General features: G+C 54.0%; 2 protein-coding genes across 2 annotated transcripts; both read left to right on the top strand.

Annotated features, from left to right (window-relative positions):
• The first annotated feature begins 234 nt into the window (after positions 1-234).
• On the top strand, positions 235-1,340 carry LOC123075069 (uncharacterized). The gene is made up of 3 exons (XM_044497753.1): positions 235-435; positions 628-976; positions 1,087-1,340. The coding sequence occupies exons 2-3, from the start codon at positions 674-676 to the stop codon at positions 1,243-1,245; spliced, it is 462 nt and encodes a 153-aa protein (XP_044353688.1). The 5' UTR covers positions 235-435; positions 628-673; the 3' UTR covers positions 1,246-1,340.
• A 2,813-nt stretch (positions 1,341-4,153) lies between these two features.
• Positions 4,154-5,098, top strand: LOC123075068 (uncharacterized). The gene has a single exon (XM_044497752.1). The coding sequence runs from the start codon at positions 4,478-4,480 to the stop codon at positions 4,967-4,969; it is 492 nt and encodes a 163-aa protein (XP_044353687.1). The 5' UTR covers positions 4,154-4,477; the 3' UTR covers positions 4,970-5,098.
• Positions 5,099-25,181: the final 20,083 nt, after the last annotated feature.

The raw sequence follows: 25,181 nt of genomic DNA, 5'->3' as shown, positions 1-25,181 counted from the left end.
TTTCACGGCCAACGCTGGTCTTTAGGAGGATCATGTGGGCTGCAGCATACGGACTCGAGAGTGCACGGGAGTGGGGAGCCACTAACCATGATCCCGGGATTATTTTTCGTGGTACAGTAGTACCAATCTCGCGCATTTCTATATGGAGCTGTGGCAGCCTTTCCCCGCGGCACTCTTTTTGTTCCTCCAAATATACATTTTCATTTTGGTTTTCTTTCTCCTCCCGGCACATTTGCCACCACCGGATCTGTAGCTGAGATCTCGCTTTTTGGGTCAGTGGCTGGGTGGCCTCCCTTTAAGTAGAGGCTGCAGCCAGCCTAGCTCTGCTTCATGTAGGTTCTTTCTTCCGCTCCGGTCCTGGAATTTGGGCAGCCAGCACTGAGCCTTCATCACCCCTTCCGCCAGAGGCAAAGCAAGACTCTGAACTAACTGAAGGTATGTAGTAGTAGTTCTCTTTTGCCTGCAATGTGCTACAAGGTTCTGGCTTGTGGGTGCTTTTCATCTTCGTTCAATTGATCACTCGCAGTGTAGAACCAATTCAGTAGGAGTGCTGCCACTATAGCTGAACTTTACTGATTTTTTTCAGTAGATTTACTTGCTTATGAGGGCCATGTTATCGATTTGCAGGGACTGTTTTGACTGGCTGTGAAGAAGGCCCAAGGAGGAGGCGGCCATGAGCGAGTCTGGGCAGAGGTCGAGGGCGTGGCCACCGGGGGACGCCGCGATGACGCCGTCCGAGCCGGCTGCGGCCGCGGACGCGAGGGGCGAGGCGACGACGCTGAGGGACTTCGGCACGTCCATGGACGCCATCTCCTTCGGCTTCGCGGCCACGGCCATCCTCATCTCCATCTTCCTCCTCATGGCCATCTTCGAGCACCTCATCAGGCCCCAGGCCTTCCAGGCGCCGGCCGACTCCCCGGGCGGCAGACGCCGGCGTGGCCACCGCTCGCCCGGCAAACCCCGGAGCCCGCCCATGGTAAGACCATCCTGATCTCGCTCCGTGACTACTCAACGCCAGGCCCTTAAACTTGACACGCAATGCGTGCGTGGTACATAGCTGAGCGGTTAAAATCTGCCATGTTTCAGGTGCAGACGGTGCTGCAGGCGGCGGACCTGTCGGTGCTGATGCCGGGGCAGCGGTACCCGACCTACCTCGCGCAGCCGGCGCCATTGCCGCCGCCGTGCCCCAGGGAGGGGGTGCACTGGCCGCCGCACGACCACCACCGCTCCCACATGCCACCCTGACCATCTCACTCGGTCGAAAGTTTCGTTCAGTTTTTGTACAGCGGGAGATTGTTGTAAAAGCCGGAGAATGTGAACAAAAATCCTGGTTTGTTGTCGGTGCCGTTCTCTTATCCGTGCGAATTTGCAGAGCCTTCTTGTTGTTGCTATATTCTGCAGGATTTTTTTAGGGAATATTCTGCAAACGCATGAGAAATTTTATTTTTTTGAGACAAGCAAACTCGCTCAACCCGCCGTCACCAGGAAGGCCGCTACCCCAATCCCAATGGCCCATAGTCAGCCCAGTGTGACTTTCTCACACTCCTTAAATGATGGCCCGAATGCCCATTTATGCCATTCCTTTTTCTTTCCGGAAAAATGGCATTCCCTCTATCTGGATTTGTAAGGTGGATGTAGGTTTTTAGGTTCTTCAACTTACCAGATAAGTCCCTCAAAACCCTTTACCGGATAAGGGCTCTCTCAGAACTCCTTCGACGCTGCACTCCACCAACTTCGTGTGCAACTTCTCGACATAATATTTTTTTTGAAACGCGGTTTCTTAGGGCCCGATTCATTAAAAAAGTCGAAGAGAGGTGCCCAGTTAATTAACGGAAAACCGGGCGAAAACCGTCACAACATGCCCGCAAAAACAAGACACACAGGGCGACCTGACAACCCACACAAGAACGCACACACGCCGTCGAAGAGAAAACCACGAACAAGCGTCGAGGCCTGCGTCGGTCGATGCCAAACAGTCCACTGCACAGGCCGACGACCAGGCAGCTCCGACTCTGTCGACGAGCATTGTAGGGGAAAGCGCTGGGCCTGCGTCGAGCCGGCACCGGAGCCGACCACCCGTCTCGTGTCATCGTCGCCGCGGAAGCACCTCCTCTACAGCTCCGACTTCAGGAAGACAAATGAGGCCCGACAACCCCTCGAACACGCCGGATGAGACCGACTACCAAAGCTCAGCAGCCGCCCAACTTCGCTCGAAGCCGCCATCGTTGCCACACTAGAAGTCGCGCAACATCCACATTGTCGGACAGACAGCCGCCGACCGCAATGCCGCGAGCGTCCAGCCGAAGGAAAGTGCAAACGGATCCAATGCTCTTCAAGGCGACGCCCCAAAGGAGGAAGCGACGATGCTGACGCCGTCGCCCGACCCGACTGGGCCTTAGGCTTTCACCCGAAGAGCTGGAACCAAGGATGTGCAGGGGGTGGACTCCACGGCGGCGCCTCCAAGGAGGTGACACGACATCCGCGGACGCCGACGCCGTCGGCCGGTAGAAACCCGACAAGCCTTCGCCCGGAGCACCACCCAACACCACACCCTCACGCACTGCACCTCCGCTGACCCGCACACCTCCCACGAAGCCATCGCGCCATGACCAAGCAGAAGCCACCACCACACCACTGGTCTCACCGACCAGAGACACAAGCAGGGCAGACAGCACACCTCGACGACGTCTTCAAGGAGAGCGCGGCACCCGAGGGCGTCGACGTCGCCGGCCCCGGCCAGAAGCCCGAGGCAGAGCTTTCGCCCAGCGCTGCCACACTGTCTGCCGAGCCCAAGCCCGGCCGGACCACCAAACAGCCTCTCGCCGCAACGAAGCAGCCGGATCCGGAGAACCCAGGGCCGGCCAGAGCCAGCCACGCACGCCCGGAGCTGCCACCCCCCGCCATCTGCCGGATCCACAGCGCCAGGAGCTGCCGGAGCACCCCCAAGACGCCGCCGGGCCGAGCACCCCCATCCTGCGGGGACCGCGGTGCCGCACATCGCCACGCCAGATCCGCGCTTGGCCGCGCCCACCCACCGCCGGAGCCGCGCCAGAGCGAGACCACCACCGCGCCGCGTCACCCCACAGACCGCCGGAGCCACACCCGCCCGCTTCGGAGCCGCGCCCTCGCGCCCGACCTAGCTCGCCGCGCCCGCGCGCCTCGCAGAGAGATGCCCCGCCGCCACCCTCCCTGGAGCCAGTCCGGGCTTCGCCGACGGTCTCCTCAGGCGGCGGCGAGGTGGGGGGGGGAGGGTGGAGGGAGGAGGGGAGGTGGCGGCGCCGGAGGGGTTCCCCCCCGTGTCGCTAGAGAGAGGCGACGCGGGGGTAACGTAATTCTCGACATAATATTGATATAGATCGTGTGCAACTCCACCAACTTCGTGTGCAACTTCTCGGAATGGTAGTCATGGAGATCGTCAATATTATGTCGAGAAGTTGCACATGAAGCTGGTGGAGTTGCACACGATCTATATCATGAACGAAGGTAAAAATAACAACTCCCAATGATAGCCTACCCTAGCCGCCACATGTTGTACCCTGTTGCCCCTCCCTTGACCCGGCGCCACCCTGCCACCGCCCTCTTTGCCCTTCGTCCACATCGCGCCACTCGCCAAGGACCGTCATCACCCCCGAAGCTCCTTATCTGCCAATGCCCGAGCTCTGAGGTCACATTGATCGCCTTGAAGCTCCATGTTCATCATTGCCTCCCTTGAGTTCTCGGGTACCAAAATGTTGCAGAGCCCGTTGTTGAGTCCGTTCGAGCGACTATTTCGACCAAATTCGATACTTTTTATAGTGCCGAACGGGTTGATACCAAGTCATTGGACATGGCGAGTACGCAGCGGTTATCGCTGAGTCTCGAATTATGAAGAACGTGTTGCTGTGTCCGTTGGAGAAAGTGTTTTTCCACAATTGGTATTTTGATATGCAGAGCAGGATAGTGAATCGGTTGAGCTTAATCTTTTGCCACGAGCACCAGGAAGCGAGTGCATGCTCGTTCACTGTTGGAGCGCCTGAATTCATGCCAGATAAGAGGGTGATGGTTTGGTTGGTGACACGTCATGTCAAGGCGACAAAGAATCCATATGCACTAGATTGTAGCGCAGCAATTCCCCTGGATACGAATTGGCGTCACGAAACCCCGTGGCCGGAGCCCACGCGGCGGTCAAATTGGACGCTCCCGCGGGGCCCCAACCCACCGAAACGGCTCGCCCCAAACCCAACCCAACACAGCACCGCGACAAGGCCGGCGGGGCTGATCTCACACTCACAGCACTACGCCCTCCGTTCTCATTCTCCACTGCCGCGGTGCTGCTGCTGACGAGTGACGAGCACCGCGCACGCGCCGCATCCACTCCACCGCGCACGCGAGTACAAATCCCGGACCTGAGAACCTCCTCGCCACAAGCCCCACGCCCGCAGATCAGTACACTCGTAGCGGCAGCGGCAGCAGCAGCAGCGGAAACTGAAGCGGGAGGATGAACGGGTACCGCAACCTCGCCTCGTCCCCTCCGGCGCCCAGCGGCGGCGGGGAGCCGCAGCCAGCCCCGTCCCCGGCCGCGGCGAAGGAGGGCAAGTGGGAGGGGGCGGCGGTCGGCGCGGCGGCCATCGTCAGGAACCTCTCGTCCTCCTCCCAGAGGTTCGCGTCCGTGGAGCGGAGCAAGTCCACCGGCGCCCACCGCGGCGGCGGCTTCCAGGCGGCCGTGAGGAGGGCCTTCTCCATGCGGAGGCAGCCGGCGTCCGGCCTCTCGGAGGGGTACTGGCGGATCCACGACGGCCTGGACGACGGCGACGACGACGCCGAGGCGCCCGAGGAGGTCGACGGGCAGAAGAAGCATCAGGTGGCGGAGGCCGCGGTGCCGGGAGACGCCGCGGCGAGCAACGACGAGATCGGCAAGGAGACGAAGAAGAAGAAGAGGGGTCACATCTTCAAGGCGTGCAAGAAGCTTCTTGGGTTCAAACATGTCTAGTCTAGTCAACAAGAAGCTTCTTGGATTCAAGATCCATGGACGTTCTTGATGTGCCTCTGTTTTGGATCTTGTTCTTGTCTCGTTCGTCGTTTTGAGTAAATAAAGAGCTTGGGTTCGTTGACTTGAACATGGGACTGCGTTGCTGTATTTCTGCGTCACGTGAGCTCGGCCATTAAATGTGGTCCTGACATTGGGACTTTGGGGGCATGTACGCGGTCCTGCAGTCAAAGGGAAGGGCACCTTGTCCGGCCGCAAAGCCGTGCGCCGGATATTTGTGGCCATGGATCCGCTGCGCACTTCGTGAGGTCTTCGTCCTAGATGAAATTAGACTCGCAGCTCAAAAGGTTTGTTCAAGCAGTAGTTTTGATGTGAGAGCATCTACTGTCAGACTTGACAAATCCGGCTCCTTAAATGCCCGTAAAATAGATTGGACGTGTCCATATGCTAAGCATCGTGTACCTCATATTTCATCCCTTAAATCATGTAAACCATGCAAAAGAATTCTTACGTACGTACTCTGTACACCATGCTAGCATAAACTAAGCTTCCTCGTCGAAGATGTCCACAACGTCCGTACCGGGTGCCGGGTAGTTGGGCGCGTCGTAGGGATCCGACTCCTCTTCATCCATATAAGCGAGCATCTCGTCGACGCCCTCAGCGTGCTCCGCCTCCGCATCCCGCAGACAATGGCTTTTGGCCTCCGCCGCTGATTCCGACCGGAGAGAATCGAGGATTGCCTGCTGCTCCGCCTGCAAATCCTCGGCCCCAACGTTCCCACGTCCTCCTTGTGCTCCTCTTCCTCCTCCTCCAGCTCCTCCTCTCCCACCACCTCCTCCTCCACCTCCAAGTCCTCCTCTGGATCCACCACATCCGAAGGTAGCCCCGCAGCGATCCGGGTTTCGCGCCTTGCCCGGATATGCTCAAGCAGCTGCAGCCGGCGGCCAGGCGTTAGGTATGGGTACACTACCGCGGGAATGCCTAGCAGTGGCGGACGGGAAAAGCCCAGCAGTGGCGGGCAAGGCTCCCAGGGGCGCCCGCCGCTGCTAACATGGTTCCCCCGGCGGCACTCCGGCGCTGCTAGGAGAGAGGAGGAGAGCGCCCCCTCTTTCTTCTTCTTCCTTGACCTCCCCCTAGATGGGTGCTACTTGTGAGTTGCGTTGAGATTTTCCCCGAAGAGGAAGGATGAAGCAATATAGTAGCAGATAAGTATTTCCCTCAGTGAGAATCAAAGTTATCGAACCAATAGGAGAACCACACAAATCTTCGTTAGCAACACCTACACACACAAAAGCATATACTTGCACCCAACGCGAACAAGATGGTTGTCAATCCCGTTGAACTTGTTACTTGCAAGGATTAAATCTAGTAGTGGTAGATAGATAAAAAGAAAAGTAAATAAATTACAACAAAATATTTTTGGCAATGTTGAGGATATCGCTTATCGTTATCGTTTCGATCAGCTGGGGATTAGAGATTAATCAGAAATTGGCCGATTAATCAATTTTATCGGCAGACTATTAATCGGATATATTTTTGCAAATTCCAGGTTCCCAACACTAAAATATGCTATATTCAACACCAAAACAATATTGGACAGAAGTATTACCTAGATTCCTAGCCTTTGAATCCTCATATAATGACAAAAAAATAGGACAACAGTATAAATTGCGTAACAAGGTCCACAAAAACACAAATAAACATAGTTTTTGCAAACATAGTGCTATGAATAGGTTTGATTTATCGGTAGATTCCCGATAAATCACTTGTCAGAGCGATAAATCAGCCCAAAAGATAAACGGTGAAGATAAGGCATAATCTTATCGGTCACCCCCGAGTAGCGATACATCGGAAGATTTTTTGAACAGTGATTTTTTGTTTTATTAATATGATTAAAGTAGACTCGAGGGCCATAGTTTTCACTAGAGACTTCTTTCTCGAAACAATAGCATACGATGGGTAGACAAATTAGTGTTGGGCAATTGATATAAAAGCGCGTGATGATATTCATGACAATGATCACACATATAGGCATCACGTCCCTGACAAGTAGACTGACTCCTGCCTGCATCTACTACTATTACTCCAACAATCGACCGCTATCCAGCATGCATCTATGGTATTAAGTTCAGGACAAACAAAGTAACACTTTAAGCAAGATGACATGATGTAGACAAAATAAACTCAAGCAATATGAATAAACCTCATCGTTTTACCCTTAATGGCAACAATACAAATACATGCCTCGCTACCCCTTCTGTCATGAGGTGAGGACACCACAAGATTGAACCAATTACAAAGCACCTCTCCCACTGAAGATAACTCAATCTAGTTGGCCAAACCAAACAGATAGATCGGAGAGAAATACAGTGCTATCATAATCATGCATAATAAAGTTCAAAAAGACTCAATTACTTTCAATGAATAATCTGATCATAAATCCACAATTCATCGGATCCCAGCAAACACACCGCAAAAGAAGATTACATCGGATAGAACTCCAAGAAGATCGAGGAGAACATTGTATTGAAGATCAAAGAGAGAGAAGAAGCCATCTAGCTGCTGGCTATGGACTCGTGGGACTGTGGTGAACTACTCACGCATCATCGGAAGGCGGTAAGGATGATGTAGAAGCCCTCCGTGATCGATTCCCTCTCCGGTAGAGTGCCGGAAAAGGCCTCCAGATGGGATCGCTGAAGAACATAAGCTTGCAGCGGTGGAAGAAGTGTTTCGGGTGGCTCTCTGATGGTTTCCTAATATTTGAGAATTTATAGAAGTGGAATTAGGTCAGACGGAGCCACGTAGGGCCCACAAGGTAACAAGGCGCGCCCTGTTGCCTTGTCGTCTCCTTGTTTGTTGTCTGGTCTCCTCCCGAAGCTTCTAGGGTCTCTTTTGTCGAGAAAAAAATCGTCAAAAGTTTCGTAGCATTTGGACCCTGTTTGGTACTGATTTTCTCGAAACCAAAAACAAGCAGAAAACAACAAGTGGCACTAGGCACTGGGTTAATAGGTTAGTTCCCAAAAATGATATAAAATTGCATAACAAATTATATAAAGTATTTAAGATTGATAATATAAAAGCAATAACAATAACTAACTATAGAAACATTGGAGACGTATCAGCATCCCCAACCTTAATACCTACTTGTCCTCGAGTAGGTAAATGATAAAAACAATTTTTTTGATGTTGAATGCTACCTAGCATGTTTATTATGTAATCTCTTTACGGTATAAATGATGAAGTAATAATATCAACATAATAATATCCATGAATATAAGAAACATAACCATTACTTTTTCGAAATATACGATCCTTAACGAATGTTATCCCAACTCATTTTATCATGTTAGCATGGCATGACTCCGCCTTCACCGCATAAATATAAATCATGAGCACCCTCGTGTCAAAACAAACCATTGGATCGTACTTCTAACGCGCTTGAGAATTTTCAACTTCACACAATACATGAGCGTGAGCCATGGATACAACACTATAGGTGGAATAGAATGCGGTGATAGAGATCAATGATGGAAGTCAAAAAGTAAGAAAGTCTTGCATTAACTCGGTGGATCAACGGGTAATGGAGAGGCCCATCAATTGATACCAATGCGAGGAGAAAGGATTTCCATGCAACAGATGCACTAAGAGCTATAAGTGGGTGTGCATCCAACATGCTTGCTCATGAAGACTCGGGCATTTGAGGAAGCCCATCATCGGAATATACAAGCCAAGTTCTGGAATGAAAAATTCCCACTAGTAGATGAAAGTGATAACTCGGGAGACTTTCTATATGAAGAACATCGTGCTACTATGAAACACAAGTGTGGTAAAAGGATAATAACATTGCCCCTTCTCTCTTTTCTCTTATTTTTTTGTTGGGCTCTTTTGGCCTCTTTTCTTCTTTCTTTTTTGTCTGGAGTCTCATCCCGACTTGTTGGGGAATCATAGTCTCCATCATCCCTTCCCGAGTGGGACAATGCTCTAATAATGATGATCATCACACTTTTATTTACTTACAACTCGATAACTAAAACAATATGACTCTATAGGAATGCCTCTGGCAGTGTACCAAGATGTGCAATGATCTAGCGTAACACATATAACAATGATGAACGGTGGCTTTAATACCGATATTTCTACTAACCAATGATTGTGAAATAATATCCTTTCATCTTATGACATCAATATAATTAAACCATACGTTTCCTATTTAGTGAATTACATGAAAGTTTTTATTATATCCGCCTTGAACACCTATCCTTTTTGGACTAGTCTTATAGCACGTGCATATTGTCAATTACTAATTAATAGACTCTCAAAAAGATTTAACTGAAGCATGAGAGTGCAATCATTTCTATAAATATAACCACCGCTGTGCTCCATACTCCCTCAATAAAGAAATATAAGACTGTTTAGATCACTAAAGTAGGGATCTAAACGCTCTTATATTTGTTTACAGAGGGAGTCACTACTAGGGAAAACCTTATACACAGAACTTTAGCAGTAGCGCTTGTTAAAAAAGCGCGCTACTACTACACAGCAGTAGCGCGTGCAGAATAACCGCGCTGCAGATACATATATAGCAGTAGCGCATCCCATGGTAAAAGCGTTACTACTAAAATTCTCACCACTAAGCCGATAGGCTAGCGGTCTTTTAGAAACAGCGCTACTGCTAATATTGTTGTACCAGCGCGTTTAGGTGTAAGGCGCTACTGCTAACGAAAATAAAATAAAATGAAAACAAGTAGAAAAGTAAATGAAAATGAAAGAAATAGAAAAAGGAGAAAGGAAAAAATAAAATGTAAAGAAAAATAAATGAAAAAGGGAAAAAAAGGAGAAAGGCATAGCAGTAGCACGTTTCTGAAAACGCGTTGTAGCTAACTTAGCTATAGCGCGTTTTCAGAAACGCGCTACCGTTATGTTTCACTTAACCAACGGTTTCCCTCCCCCCGGCCACCACCTCTCCCCCAAATCCCTCGCCCCACTTCGCCGCCGTCTCCCCAATTCACCGTCGCCCCACTTCACCGCTGTCTCCTGCCGGCGTGGACGCCCGCAATCTCACAGTCTCCCCGCGAGGCCGCCCTCATCCTCACCGCCGCCGCCCGAGTCCGCCCTCAGCCTCACCGCCGCCGCCTGAGGCCGCCCTCGACCTCACCGTCGCCGCCCTCGACCTCATCACGGCGGCCCTTGACCTCACCGCGGCCCGAGCCCGCCCAGGACCGCCGCTGCCCGAGCCCGATCCCGCTCACCCCGCCCTGCCTCCGTCCCCGAGCATCTCCTCGCCATCGTCTCTCCCCTCTCTGTAAGCCTCCCACCCCTCCCCCACCACTCCTATCTGTCTGCATTTTAGAGCAAAAGTTAGTTTATAGCAAAAAATTTAGTTTAGAGCAAAAGATGTTAAGTAGTAGATGTTAGAGCAAAAAATTTGGTTTACGGCAAAAGTTAGTTAGGGCAGTAGGGTTTAATTAGGGTTTTTGTTTTCATAGATGTTTTTTTAAAAGAAAAAATGAAGAAAATGTTGTAGCAGTGCTGCTTGTAGTATATAGTGATACTAGTAGATGTTAATTAGGTTAGGGTAGTAGTGGTACTAGTAGATGTTAATTAGATGTTTTTTAGTTAGGGCAGTAGGGTTTTGCTAGGTTAATTAGGTTAGTAGTGCTGCTAGTAGTGGTGGTACAGTAGGTTAATTAGGTGAAGTTAAATGAATAACCTAAATGAATGAAATTCGTAGTTAACTGAATTTTTTTTCCTTTCATCATTATAGATGCCGGGGTTTTGGTGCGACATATGCCAACGGGTGGCTTATCATGGTGGGGGTTAGTAAGACGTCGCCGGTGCCAGGAAGCGGGATAAGGCGTAGACACGTACGCCGACAAACTTTACCCAGGTTCGGGGCTCTCCTAGGAGATAACACCCCTAGTCCTGCTCTGCGGGGTCTCCGCATGGTCACTATCTCAACAGGTAGCTACAAGTTGCTCCTTGAGCTGTTTGCTAGAGGAGGAAGAAGGGCAAGTCTAGCTCTCTCCTCTCTCTCTATGTGTGTGTGTGTTTTGCTAAAGATCTCAACCCTTTGCATGGGTGCCCTCGGGGGTTTATATAGGCCTACCCCCAGGGGTATAATGGTAAAATGGTTGGACATAGGCCTAGGTCGTCAGTGTATCTGATTGCTGGCTCCTCCGCTGGCTGCTGGGGCCCACCGACTGGTGGGCCCCGCCGGCTACCTTTTACGTGGCCGACAGGCCGTGCCCGCCGCTCGCGGGTCCTGCCGGCTGCTGAGCACTATAGCCGTGCTCCTAATGATGCTTGCTTTGTCGGGGAAGGCGTGGCTACAGTTCCACCGCCTGGCGGGCGTTCACTGTAGCCATTCCCCATCTCTTCTGGTTAATGGCGCACAAACTCCTAGGAAGGGGGGAGGGCGGCCTTCTGGGTGCCGGCCTCCCCCTAGGCCGACTAACCGAGCTTGCCACCTTCTGGCTTCTCATGGGCAGGTAGGGCCCGCCGCTTGCGGGCCGTACCGACAGCCCGTCGTGGTCCCCTCTGACTTGGGTGATGTCACGGGCGGAGGGGAAATAGTGCCGCGCCGTGCAGGAGGTCTCCGGCTGGTACGGCGTACTGTGGCCACGACCCGCCCTGGATTCAAGGGTGGCAGGCTTCTCTGTAGCCACGCCCCGTCTCATCATATTCATAGGATCTTGGACTTTGAGGGCGCTTGGGGCCGCCTGCCAGGAGCTGGCCTCTCTGGAGGCCGCCTGCTAGGAGGCGGCCCAATTCGTGTCCATCTTCTGGGGTCCGCCGTCTTCTGGCAGCCGACCGCTTGGACCAACCGGCCACAAGAAGGCGGTGATCAATCTTCGACGCTCGAGGGGCGCAGTCGGCCCCGATATCTTGAAATGCCATGGGGGGCAGATGAGGCTACCCATGGCCAATAACTCCGACAGTAGTCCCCGAAGCTGGTGGGTCGCTGCGGCTGACAAGGCGGGTTGCCCGGCAGCTTCCTACTCCGTGTGGTTCTGGTTGCCTGTCTTGTCCGTCCTCTGGAACGCCGACTGCCAGAAGTCGGCCGTGGCCAGGCAATCCAACTGGTCAATTTTGAACCGTCGTGGCGGGAGCCATGTGGCGCGCTAGCTAGGCATCTAGGTTTGCCGCCCGTCGCACGTGCGCTACACGGCATCAGCTGGCCGGGCCAGCATGCCAGCCCACGCGCGACGGGACGTCGCTGTAGGCCGGGCCCGCCAATACCGGGCCTTGGCATGCGCGCGGATCTGCTGCGGCCGAGGCGGGCGGTTGGGATTCCGCGCGCTTTTACCACGCGCCATTACTGCGTGGTAGGTGCGGGGTCATGGGGTCGTGGGCGCAGTTAATCCCACGATCCCACGCCCCGCCCCCTCGGCTTCGCAGCCAGGGGGCTATAAACAGGGGGAGGAGGGGAGTGGCAGAAGCACGCGCGCTCTCCTCTCCCTTGCCTCTTCTCCGCCACCGCCGCACTCCGCCGAAGTGCCATCGCGGCTCGCCGTCGTCGTCGAGCTTCTTCTTCCTGAGCTCTCTCTGTGCTCCACTGTGGGCCCGCGCGCTCATCACCGCCCTTCGTCTTCGTCGAGCTCGAGCCGTCATGGAGCGCTCCGATGAGTGGGACGGCTCCAACGTCCATGAAGACCACCTCACATTCCTCCGCGACACGCGGCGGCTGCCCGGCGCGGGCTACGTCAAGGTGTGCGTGCCGCCCGCCAGCGAGATCACGCCGGTGCCGGAGGAAGGCAAGCGCGTCATCTTCCGCTTGCACTTCTTCTATGGCTTCGGCCTGCCGGCGAGCGGCTTCCTCTGCTCTTTCTTGACCTTCTACCGACTCCAGCCACACCACCCCACACCGAACACAGTGGTGCTGCTGTCGGCTTTCGTCACCCTATGCGAGGGCTATCTTGGCATCCTCCCCACCCTCGAGCTCTAGGTGGCCTTCTTCTACACCAAGCTTGGCACCGCCATCAAGGACGAGGCGGCCCAGTGCGGAGCCTTCATCGTGGTGCGGCGTCCGGGTGCTAGAAACGCCTTCCCAGCCATCAAGTTGATACAGTCGGTCAAGCTGTGGCAGAAGTCGTACTTCTACGTGAAGAACGTCAACCCGGCGATCGACTTCGTCAACCTGCCGCCTTATGTGGCTGGTCCGCCTGCCGAACCCCGCACCAATTGGGGCTTCAAGCCAAAGCCGCTGTCGCCCGACGCCTCCGCCACCATCGCCCGCCTCAAGGTGATGACGGAGTCGGAGGGCTTCAAGGCGTCCGACTTGCTAGTCGCCTTCGTGCTGCGTCGGGTCCTCCCGCTTCAAGGCCGGCCTCATATAATAAGCCAGATGAGTGGGCATCGCGATCCGTGCCGGATGTGCACCAAGGAGATGCCGACTGCAGAGGTGGCCCTCCTGGTGAACGAGATCGCCGACCTCAAGCTCGAGGAGGAGTGGCGGTTCGGCAAGAGGCCGTACTCCCGCGCAGATCCGCCGCCTATGGTAAGCACTTGATTCTTTTCTTTCCCTCTTGCCGGGTTCTTTCTTGCCGGACTCCCTCTTGCCGACTGACCAGCTCGAGTATGATGCAGATCCTTCCCTCCCAGCCAGAGGCCAATGTCGACTACATGCCGGACCGGGAGGTGAGCGACGTGGCGGACCCCGACTTGGGGGCGGCCACCCTGGAGGACGACGCCACAGGCGGTGGTGGCGGGGCAGGCGGCTCCATAGGAGGAGGCGGCGTAGAGGACTGGTCAGATGATTATGAGGAGGAGGAGGAGGAGCCGCGCCGCCCGCCCCCTGCCGATAGGGCGGGTCCGAGCTCCTCAGCCGCACCAACCGCACCAGGCGGTGGGCTGAAACGCCGAGGCGCGCTGCTATTCGGCAGCCACCCCAAGAAGCCCAAGCACTCGGCCGCCGCGGCCAAGAACACGGCCGCCACGACCAAGCGACGCGAGGCTGTCGCGAAGGCAGCCAAGTTGCAGAAGGCCCCCAAGCAGCCTCCAATGGTGTCGGCGTACGTTCTCAACTTTCCTTGTGTCTTCTTTTATTCTTTTATCTTGTCGACTCCTTCTGAATCTCATTTTCACCCTTCTTTTGAGCAGGGCCCCGCTCTCTCTTTAGCGGTCGACCTCAGCCTCCGTCATCAGGGCGGAGGAGGGCTCCACCAATACCCGCCGTATTGACCCGACTGCCGATCTCCGGGAGGCGCATGAAAGGAACGCACGGGAGGTGCGGGAGGAGAAAGAAGCCGCCGCCAAGAAGGCGGAGGCCGACAAGGCGGCCGTAGCCAAGGCAGCGCAAGCGGATGCAGACTTCGTGGCCAAGGCCCAAACCGACGCCGCGGCGAAGAAATGGGCAAAGGATGCCGCGCGTCACCAGACCCCGCAACTCATCACCCCCCTGCGCTCTGCGACGCCAGCACCAGAGATCCCGGCGCCGGCTGGAGGAGCCGGCGACGAGGAGCCGGTCATGGAGAGGGATGGCGGCGATGCCGTCTTGCCGGAGATGGAGGCGCCTCCGCAACCGCCGACCGTAGATGCGCAGGGCAGCCAGCCGGCTGCCCAATTGGTGCCGCCAGCCGGAGGCGAGCTGGTGGTGGGGTCGGCTCCCATGGTCCGCACTCCTGTGCGCCGCCGTGTGGGGAAAGCGGCATCGGCGCCGAGGCCGATGGAGGTCGGGAGCACCAGCTCGTCGGCCCCTGATGCCGAAGCCACTAGTGCTGCACCGACGGAGTGGGTGCACGGGGGCGGGACGAGTGCCTTGATCAAGGCGGCTCAGGACATCCAGGGCGATTTCAGAGCCGAAGCCGCCGCCCTTTCGCAATGGATGAAGGCGTCTGTGAAGACGCGGGCCACCGTTCAGGTACGTGACTTGCTTCTTGCTTTTGATTCATGTAAACTTCGGTGGGGGCGTGCCAGCGCACCCACTGGGTGTAGTCCCCGAGTTCTGGGCCGACTGCTGAGCAGGCGGCCTGGAACTTCATAGTGGGTTCTGGGCCTCTGACTCACTTCTCTTTCTGATGCTTTGTTGCTGGATTACCACAACGTCCGCGCGGCCACCTTCAATGCCCATGTTCGGGAGCTGGACCGACGGACCGCCGACTTGACGGAAAGCCGGAGTAAGCACTCCATCTTCTCTCTCTGCGGGGGCGCGTCAGCGCACCCGCGGGCTGTAGTCCCCGAGATGCGGGCCGACTACTGAGCAGTTGGGTCGGATCTTCCAGCAATTGTTTTTCTTCCTTCTTGGTTGTTGATATCTTTTCTTTCTTGTCCCTGCAGAAGCCAACACTGCCTTGCAGCAGCAACTGGGCGAATCCAACATCGCGCTGCGTGCCAAGGAGGACGAGTGCAACAGGGCAGCCCAGGAGCGCGACCGCCTGGCCAAGGAACTGAAGGACCAGGCGGAACTTCACAAGGCGGCCCTGAAGCAGGCGGAAGACAACGAAGCCAAGCTCCTGGCTGAGTTTGAGACCGAGCGCTCAGGTTGGGCTGAGACGGAGGCGGCGCTGACTGCCGGCTATGGCAAGATCGAAGACATAGTCGATGGTGAGCTTTCTTCTCTTTCTCTCAGCTGTCGGCTGTTAGTGAGCTGGCCTCTAGATTCTGATTTCTGACTTATTGCTTTGCTTGTGCAGACTTCATCCCCGGCCATTCCATCGCAGCCAACCAGGCCACCGAGGCTCGCCGCAAGGAGCGAAGGGCGGAAGGCGCGGAGATTGCTGCCAATGCCCCTCGGACCCTTGGCGAGCAGCTCCTTAGTATTCAAGCTTGTCTCCAGCCGGCCCACCGGATGCTCCGCCGGCTGCAACGTGCTGGGGCTCAGGCGATCTCCGCCCTCTGGCTAGACAGGCAGGCCCCACGCACCCCCGGTCGGACCGCCGACTGGTTGGAAGTGGCCGCCGGCCGTCTTGAGGCGTGGAAGGGCTCCGCAGCCCGGGCAGGAGCGCGGCGGGCCTTGGAGTTCACCAAGGCGTGGTATCCTGGGCTAGATCTAGCCCAGCTGGCCACGTTTCGGCAGGAGGCCAGCGCCGAGTTGGTGGCGGTGGAGCGTGCCCTCAGTATCCGCGCATCGGCGATCGCTGAGTACACCAACAACGGTGGCTTCGTCCCTGAGCTGAACGAGAACGGCACTGAGGTGCCGCCTGAATGGTTCAGACTGAACCCAGATGATGGCGAAGACTCGGCAGAGGAAATCGCCTCGAGCGACGAAGGTGAAGACGAGGAAGACGAGGATGATGAAGATGGTGCGCCGGAGGTCGGAGCGGGCGGCCAGCCTCAACTCGACCGCGCCTCCAGCAACAAGCCACGTGCAAGCACGCCGACTGTTGCTGAAGGCGACCAAGCCGAGCCTTGCCAGCCGGCCACTCCACCAGCCGGTGCCCCCGACTCCACCAACCTGCCGGACTCGCCTGCTGCTCCTTTGGTCTAGGCCGCCAATTTATCGTAGCTTTTCCAGCTTAATAGTCTTCTCGACAAACTTTCGTTAAATTTGCACAATTCCACCCGCGGGGTGTATTCAAACTATGTTGAATGTTGGCCGAGGGCCTTTTGGTATGTAAATTATTTCCCGCACAAGCTGTGCTTTTGCTGAGCTCCGACTTTTCTTGCTTTTTGTTCCTTTGCTTTTTCCTTTGCCGCCCTCCCTTGGTTAGCTACTTGCCAGCCGGACAGCCGCTCTACGGACTGCGGCCTGGAAAAGTACTTCACCATTTTGGGAGGACAAGTACTTTGGCCGATTAGAACGTTGCAAGCTAAGTGGGAAGCCGGCCGGCCGGCTGCTCCGCAGCCGGTCGGCGAGGCGAGGGGCCGGCTTGTCCTATGTCGATGTTTTGGTTCTTAGCCATTTTTCATGTGAGCACTTGTTTCTTGCCTCTAACTCTTGCCAAGCGAAAAGTTGCTCTGCGAGCTGCGGCTTGTGGCAAGAGAGGGCTTAGGTGCCGGCACATTACTTGTCCGACTGCAGGAAACACTGACATAGTACAAGGCGGCAAGCCCCCGGGCCGACTGGTCGAACCTGGTTTCAGGCGGAGGAATGAAATAACACATTCATAGGCACAATACTTATCATATAGATAAAAAGGGGTAGCCCTCGAGTGCTCCTCGAGGGACCCAAAGTCTTCGTACTTAATACAAAAGGTAGCGTGGTACATACTGCATCAACTGTAAAATCTTCGAAGGAGATTTGCATTCCATGGGCGCTCTGTTTCCTTGCTGGAGTCGTCTCTCTTGCGCGCCCTGGGTTTCTAGGCATTGATCAGGTAGTAGGAGTCGTTGTCCAAGGCTTTGCTGATGATGAAAGGGCCTTCCCAAGGGGCCGAGAGCTTGTGCTGGCCGGCTGTTCGCTGGATCAGCCAGAGCACAAGGTCTCCCTCTTGGAAGGATCTTGGCTTGACCTTCCGACTGTGATAGCATCGTAGGCTCTGCTGGTAGATGGCGGACCAGCTGAGTGCCAACAGCCGGCCCTCTTCCAGCAGATCGATGACGTCTTCTCGTGCTTCCTTTGCCCCCGCCTCGGTGTACATGGTGACACGAGGTGAGTCGAACTCGATGTCAGTTGGGATGACGGCCTCGGCACCATACACGAGGAAGAAGGGTGTGAAGCCGGTTGACTTGTTCGGAGTGGTGCACAAACTCCAGAGGGCGGCCGGCAGCTTGTCGAGCCAGCAGACGGCCGATCGCTCCAGAGGCTCGACCAGTCGGGGTTTGATTCCGGACAAAATGAGGCCGTTTTCTCGCTTGACTTGGCCGTTTGACTGTGGGTGGGCAACAGACGCTAAGTCCAGTCGGATGCCCTGCGTCGCACAGAAACAGGCCAAGGCGCCTTTGGCAAAATTTGTGCCATTGTCGCTGATGATGCTGTGAGGTACGCCGTACCGAGTGGTGATGTCTGCGATGAAAGTCACAGCAGTCGGACCGTTCAACTTTTTGATTGGCTTCGCTTCAATCCACTTGGTGAATTTGTCCATAGCGACAAGCAGATGAGTCATGCCGCCACGTGCTGTCTTGAATGATCCCACCATGTCCAGTCCCCAGACGGCAAAAGGCCAGGCAAGGGGAATGGTCTTGAGTGCAGAAGCAGGCAAATGTTGTTTGGAGCTGAATTTCTGGCATCCCTTACATTTCTTGACCAAGTCTTTGGCGTCTTCTAGAGCAGTCGGCCAGAAGAAACCATGGCGAAAAGCTTTGGCAACAAGTGACCTTGAGGCCGCGTGGTGGCCACACTCGCCTTGATGGATATCTTTGAGGATTGCTTGGCCCTTCTCCGGCTCCACGCAGCGCTGGTATACACCAGTGACGCTGCGCCTCACGAGTTCCCTGTTGACGACGGTGTATGCTGCTACCCGACGTTGGACCTGTCGGGCCGAGATCTCATCGGTTGGCAGCTCTTTGTTCACCAAAAAATTGAGGATGGGCTGAGCCCATGATGGTGCTGTGATTTCCTCCACTGTCAGTACTGCCACTTGTATTGGGGTGGTTGGGTTAGGAGGTGGCGTGTTGGAGTCGGCCGCCGCTTGCTATGTCGTTGAAGTCCCCGAGCCGACTGTTGTAGTCCCCGGGCCGGGATCTGAAGTCCTCGGGCTGGGTGCGACTGCTGTAGTCCCCGGTCCAGGTGCGACTGCTGCAGTCCCCGAGCCGCCTGCCGAAGTCCCCGAGCTGACTGCTGCGGCCTTTGAGTCGGATCCGACTGTTTCAGGAGCTGCCGGCACGAATATAGAATTTGATTCTAGCGAAGGCTTGATGGACGGCTTGAGGAGGCGCTGAAGGAACATGCCGGCTGGTATGGCTTGTCGGGTGGAGCCAATCCGTGCCAAGGCATCTGCTTGCTCGTTGTCGTTTCATGGCACGTGAAGGAACTCGCACCCTTCAAAATATCTGCTGAGTTGCTGGACGAGGAAGTGGTAGCTTGCCATGTTTGCATCCTTGGCGTCCCAGTCACCAGACGACTGTTGGATCACCAAGTCGGAGTCACCGTAGCACAGAATCCGGCGAATGCCGAGCTCTTTGGCAAGCTGGAGTCCGTGTACTAGTGCCTCATACTCGGCCACATTGTTGGAGGCAGCAAAATGGATTTGCAATGTGTATCTAAGCTTGTCGCCTTTGGAAGAGGTGAGGACGATGCCGGCTCCCAAGCCGGTGCGCATCTTCGAACCATCAAAGTGCATCCGCCAATGGGTGGAGTCCGGCGCTGGCGGCAGGTACTGGGTCTCGGGCCAGTCAACGAGGAAGCCGGCCAGTGCTTGGGAATTGATGGTGGTGCGATGCTGGTAGAAGATGGTGTAGGGGGGCAACTCGATGGCCCATTTGGCCACTCGGTCTGAAGCATCTCGGCTGCCTATGATCTCAGCGAGCGGAGCAGTGCAAACAACCGTGATGGGGTGCTCTTGAAAATAGGGCTTTAACTTTTTTGGCGGTAAAGTGCACGCCGTAGCACATCTTCTGGTAGTGGGGGTAGTTCTGCTTGGAAGCCGACAGTACTTCACTCAAGTAATACACCGGTCTCTGGACCGGCAGAACCTTGTCGTCTTCCTTGTGCTCAACTACTATGACTGTGCTGACCACCCGGCTGGTGGCGGCGATGTAGAGGAGCATGGGTTCCTTAGCAGCCGGCGCGGCCAGGACAGGCGGCGTGGTAAACATCTTCTTGAGCTGGAGAAAAGCCTCATCCGCCTTGTCATTCCACTCGAAGTGAGTGGTTTTCTTCAGGAGTTGGTACAGGGGAAGGGCCTTCTCGCCTAGCCGGCAGATGAAGCGACCGATGGATGCCAAGCAGCCGGTGAACTTCTGGATGTCTCTCAGCCGGGTAGGCTTCTCCATCCTCTCCATGGCCTTGATCTTCACAGGGTTGCATTCAATGCCGCGTTCTGAGACCAGGAAGCCAAGGAACTGGCCAGCTGGTACTCCGAACACGCACTTCTCCGGGTTGAGCTTGATCTGAAACCGGCGCAGATTTTCAAAAGTCTCCTTGAGATCTTCTAGGAGGGTCCCACGCTTCTCCGTTTTCACCACAACATCGTCCACATAGACGTGGACGTTCCTGCCGAGCTGCTTGAGGAGGCACTTCTGCATGCAACGCTGAAACGTGGCACCGTCATTCCTTAAGCCGAACATCATTGTCAGGTAGCAGGAGGCTCCGAATGGCGTGATGAAAGAGGTCTTCAGCCTATCAGCCGGGTTCAACTTGATCTGGTGGTGCCCTGAATATGCATCCAAAAAACTCAACAGCTCGCATCCGGCTGTAGAGTCTATCACTTGGTCAATCCGTGGCAGGGCAAATGGATCTTTGGGGCAAGCTTTGTTGAGGCTGGTATAATCAATACACATGCGCCACTTGTTCTTCTTCTTCAGTACAAGGACTGGGTTGGCCAGCCAATCCGGATAGAATACTTCCATAATGAAGCCGACTGCTAGGAGCCGGGCTATCTCTTCACCGACAATTCTTATCTTCTCCTCCAACAGGCGGCGGAGGGGTTGCTTGACCGGCTTAGCGTCAGGTCGGACGTGTAGCTTGTGCTCGGCGAGATCCGTCGGAACACCCGGCATGTCCTTAGGAGACCATGCAAAGATGTCCCGATTCTCACGGAGGAAATTGACGAGCTCGCTTTCCTATTTGCTGTCGAGGTTTGCACCTACGACATCGTACCTCTCTGGGTGCTCTGGGTGCAACAGTATCTTCTTTGTCTCCTTGGCTGGCTTGAAGGAGCCTTCAACTTCCGACTCCTTGGGATTAGGAGACATGTCCGGCTACTTGCCGGCCATGGCCACAAACCGGTCAAGGAGTCGCTTCTCGGCAGCAATCACAAGGGACTCGGCCAGCCGGCTGCTGGCAGATGCACAGGCGGATGACTTCTTGTAATCTCCAGAGATGGTGATGATCCCTTTGGTACTTGGCATCTTCGTCTTAAGGTAGGCATAGTGCGGTACATCCATGAATTTGGCCAAGGCAGGTTGGCCAAGCAGTGCATGGTAAGGGCTCTCGAGGTCAACTACCTCAAACCAGACGGGCTCTCGGTGGAAATGATCTTTGTCCCCAAAGAGGACATCTATCTTGGTCTTGCCGAGTGGTGAGTGCGAAAGGCCAGGTACTATGCCATGGAAGACAGTCCGACTGGGCTGGAGTTGCTTCTGCTTGATGCCCAACATCTCCATGGTATCGTGGTGCAAGATTTGATGCTGCTACCGCCATCTATCAGGACTCGGGAGAAACAAGCTGCTCGTCTTTCTGTAGCAAAGGTGGCATCCAACACTAGAGCGTAGGAACCCGGGGAAGGCATCACTTCTGGGTGGTCAGCTCGGCTCCAACTGATCGGCCTCTCTGACCACTGCATGAACTCTGGGGCTTCAGAAGCTACATCATTCACCTCTCGGGACTGCTGGCGTCGGCTGTGCTTGTCGTCAGCCACACTGGTGAAGACGACGTAGGCTCCTTGTTCTTCTGGGTACTCATCTTGGATGGCAGCGACTGGTCGGGCCGCCTGATGCGGAGGAGGAGGTGGCGGCGGCTGGCTAGTAGGCGGAGGAGGCAGCAATCCTTCGCCCCTGGAGATTTGGGTGAGCCAGTGACACTTCCGAGTGGTGTGGTTGGACGGCTTCGCGCCGCTGTGGAACTTGCAGGGCGCATCGAGGGTTTGCTCATAGGAGAAGGCGGGCAACCAATTTGAATTGCCGCCCTTCTGACGCTTGGGAGCAGGCTGCCCATCTGGCTGCTGGTCTTCAACTATCGCCACCTGCCGGCTGGTGGAAGCCGGCGGCGGGGCCTTGCGCTTGTTGTCGTTCTGCTGCGGCCGCCGACTGGTGTCACCAGTCGGAGTCTGAGGGGCCTGGGGAGCCACTTTGCCGGAAGCATCAACTTGAATCTCTGCCTTCATGGAGGAGTCGGCCGTAGCATACTTGTCGGCTATGATCAGCAGCTCGTCGAGGGTTGCCGGCTCGTCACAGAGGAGTCGGTGCTTGAGCAGGGTGCCTTCTCGGCACCCGGCAGTGAAGTACTCGATAGCCTGCACCTCGTGCACGCCTTCGCAAGAGTTGCGTAGCTCGGCCCAATGCGTGAGATAGTCGCGAGTCGATTCGTTGGGGCCTTGAACGCACAAGGAGAGCTGGCGGGGCTTGGGCGGCCGCTTGTACGTGCTGGTGAAGTTGCGGATGAAGGCCTCAGTGGAATCTACCCAGCTATTGATGCTGCGGGGCTTCAGGCTATTTAGCCATGTCCGGGCGGTGCCCTGGAGCATGAGCGGAACGTACTTCACGGCAAAAAGCTTGTTGCCGTTTGCTATGCTGACGACCGTGGAGTAGTCGACCAGCCAGTCTTCCAGCTTCACAGACCCGTTGTACTTGGGCGTGTCTCTTGGGAGCGTGAACCCTTTGGGGAAGGGTTCATATCCGATACGGGGGCCGAAGCAAGGAGGGCCCAACACGTCTTCTTCTTCTAGCGCTAGGGATCGATTGAGACGGTCGATCCGGTGGCGGGCATCATTCTCTCCGGTTCCTTCTTGGGGGCCAAGCCGGCTCCTACCTCTTGAGCACTGCGTTGGTTTTCCCTTGAAGAGGAAAGGGTGATCCAGCAAAGTAGCGTATGTATTTCCCTCAGTTTTTGAGAACCAAGGTATCAATCCAGTAGGAGGCCACGCACAAGTCCCTCGCACCTACACAAACAAATAAATCCTCGCAACCAACGCGATAAGGGGTTGTCAATCCCTACACGGTCACTTACGAGAGTGAGATCTGATAGATATGATAAGATAATATTTTTGGTATTTTTATGATAAAGATGCAAAGTAAAGAAAGTAAAATAAAAACGGCACCAGAAATAGCTTGTTGTCGGGAGATTAATATGATGGAAAATAGACCCGGGGGCCATAGGTTTCACTAGTGGCTTCTCAAAAGAGCATAAGTATTTTATGGTGGGTGAACAAATTACTATTGAGCAACTGACAGAATTGAGCATAGTTATGAGAATATCTAGGTATGAGCATGTATATAGGCATCACGTCCGAGACAAGTAGACCGACTCTTCCCTGCATCTACTACTATTACTCCACACATCGGCCGCTATCCAGCATGCATCTAGAGAATAAGTTCATAAGAACAGAGTAACGCTTTAAGCAAGATGACATGATGTAGAGGGATAAACTCATGCAATATGATATAAACCCCATCTTGTTATCCTCAATGGCAACAATACAATACGTGCCTTGCTGCCCCTACTGTCACTGGGAAAGGACACCGCAAGATTGAACCCAAAGCTAAGCACTTCTCCCATTGCAAGAATGATCAATCTAGTAGGCCAAACCAAACTGATAATTCGAAGAGACTTGCAAAGATAACCAATCATACATAAAAGAATTCAGAGAAGATTCAAATATTGTTCATAGATAAACTTGATCATAAACCCACAATTCATCGGTCTCAACAATCACACCGCAAAAGAAGATTACATCGAATAGATCTCCACGAGAGAGGGGGAGAACATTGTATTGAGATCCAAAAAGAGAGAAGAACCCATCTAGCTAATAAATATGGACCCGAAGGTCTGAGGTAAACTACTCACACATCATCGGAGAGGCCATGGTGTTGATGTAGAAGCCCTCCGTGATCGATGCCCCCTCTGGCGGAGCTCCGGAACAGGCCCCAAGATGGTATCTCACGGGTACAGAAGGTTGCGGTGGTGGAATTAGGTTTTTGGCTCCGTATCTGGTAGTTTGGGGGTACGTAGATATATATAGGAGGAAGGAGTACGTGGGTGGAGCAACAGGGGGCCCACGAGGGTGGAGGGCGCGCCCCCTACCTCATGGCCTCCTGGTTGATGCCTTGACGTAGGGTCCAAGTCCTCTGGATCACGTTCGTTCCGAAAATCACGTTCCCGAATGTTTCATTCCGTTTGGACTCCGTTTGATATTCTTTTTCTGCGAAACTCTGAAATAGGCAAAAAACAACAATTCTGGGTTGGGCCTCCGGTTAATAGGTTAGTCCCAAAAGTAATATAAAAGTGTATAATAAAGCCCAATGATGTCCAAAACAGAATATAATATAGCATGGAATAATAAAAAATTATAGATACGTTGGAGACGTATCAAGCATCCCCAAGCTTAATTCCTACTCGTCCTCGAGTAGGTAAATGATAAAAGCAGAATTTTTGATGTGGAATGCTACTTGGCATAATTTCAATGTAATTCTTCTTAATTGTGGTATGAATATTCAGATCTGAAAGATTCAAGACAAAAGTTTAATATTGACATAAAAATAATAATACTTCAAGCATACTAACTGAGCAATCATGTCTTCTCAAAATAACATGGCCAAAGAAAGTTATCCCTACAAAATCATATAGTCTGGCTATGCTCTATCTTCACCACACAAAATATTTAAATCATGCACAACCCCGATGACAAGCCAAGCAATTGTTTCATACTTTTGACATTCTCAAACTTTTTTAATCTTCACGCAATACATGAGCGTGAGCCATGGACATAGCACTATATGTGGAATAGAATGGTGGTTGTGGAGAAGACAAAAAGAAGGGAGAAGATAGTCTCACATCAACTAGGCGTATCAACGGGCTATGGAGATGCCCATTAATAGATATCAATGTGAGTGAGTAGGGATTGCCATGCAACGGATGCACTAGAGCTATAAGTATATGAAAGCTCAACAAAAGAAACTAAGTGGGTGTGCATCCAACTCGCTTGCTCACGAAGACCTAGGGCATTTTGAGGAAGCCCATCATTGGAATATACCAGCCAAGTTCTATAACGAAAAATTTCCCACTAGTATATGAAAGTGATATCATAAGAGACTTTCTATCATGAAGATCATGGTGCTACTTTGAAGCACAAGTGTGGTAAAAGGATAGTAACATTGTCCCTTCTCTATTTTTCTCTCATTTTTTTGGGCCTTTTCTCTTTTTTTATGGCCTCTTTTTTTAGTCCGGAGTCTCATCCCGACTTGTGGGGGAATCATAGTCTCCAACATCCTTTCCTCACGACGGGTTATAGCCTTCACACAATTGTAAGCCGGAGATTTTCTGTCGAAAGGATTGAAGATTGACATGAGCCGGCTCAAATCAATCTGGGGCCTAATGTTGAGGATATAAGCCTTAGAGCCACCCGCCCGGAGGGGCCGGGTTACTCATAATGGTCATCGCCTGAAGCCCGGCGCCAAGCTTGAAGACGGCGGGCCAAAGATGGGCTTAAGACCCGGACGTGGATTAAGGCTCGTAGTTACA

This window comes from Triticum aestivum, chromosome 3D, assembly GCF_018294505.1.
Source record: "Triticum aestivum cultivar Chinese Spring chromosome 3D, IWGSC CS RefSeq v2.1, whole genome shotgun sequence".
Classification (NCBI taxonomy): domain Eukaryota; kingdom Viridiplantae; phylum Streptophyta; class Magnoliopsida; order Poales; family Poaceae; genus Triticum; species Triticum aestivum.
The sequence above is the reverse complement of the archived record's forward strand: the minus strand, read 5'-3'. Positions and strand labels throughout refer to the sequence as shown.

What these genes read in the sequence shown, in the direction of transcription:
- LOC123075068 (XM_044497752.1), top strand. Translation starts at nt 4,478, where the DNA reads ATGAACGGGTACCGCAACCTCGCCTCGTCCCCTCCGGCGCCCAGCGGC.
- LOC123075069 (XM_044497753.1), top strand. Translation starts at nt 674, where the DNA reads ATGAGCGAGTCTGGGCAGAGGTCGAGGGCGTGGCCACCGGGGGACGCC. An exon ending in AACCCCGGAGCCCGCCCATG is followed by an intron (nt 977 to 1,086) that starts GTAAGACCATCC and finishes GCCATGTTTCAG; the next exon opens with GTGCAGACGGTGCTGCAGGC.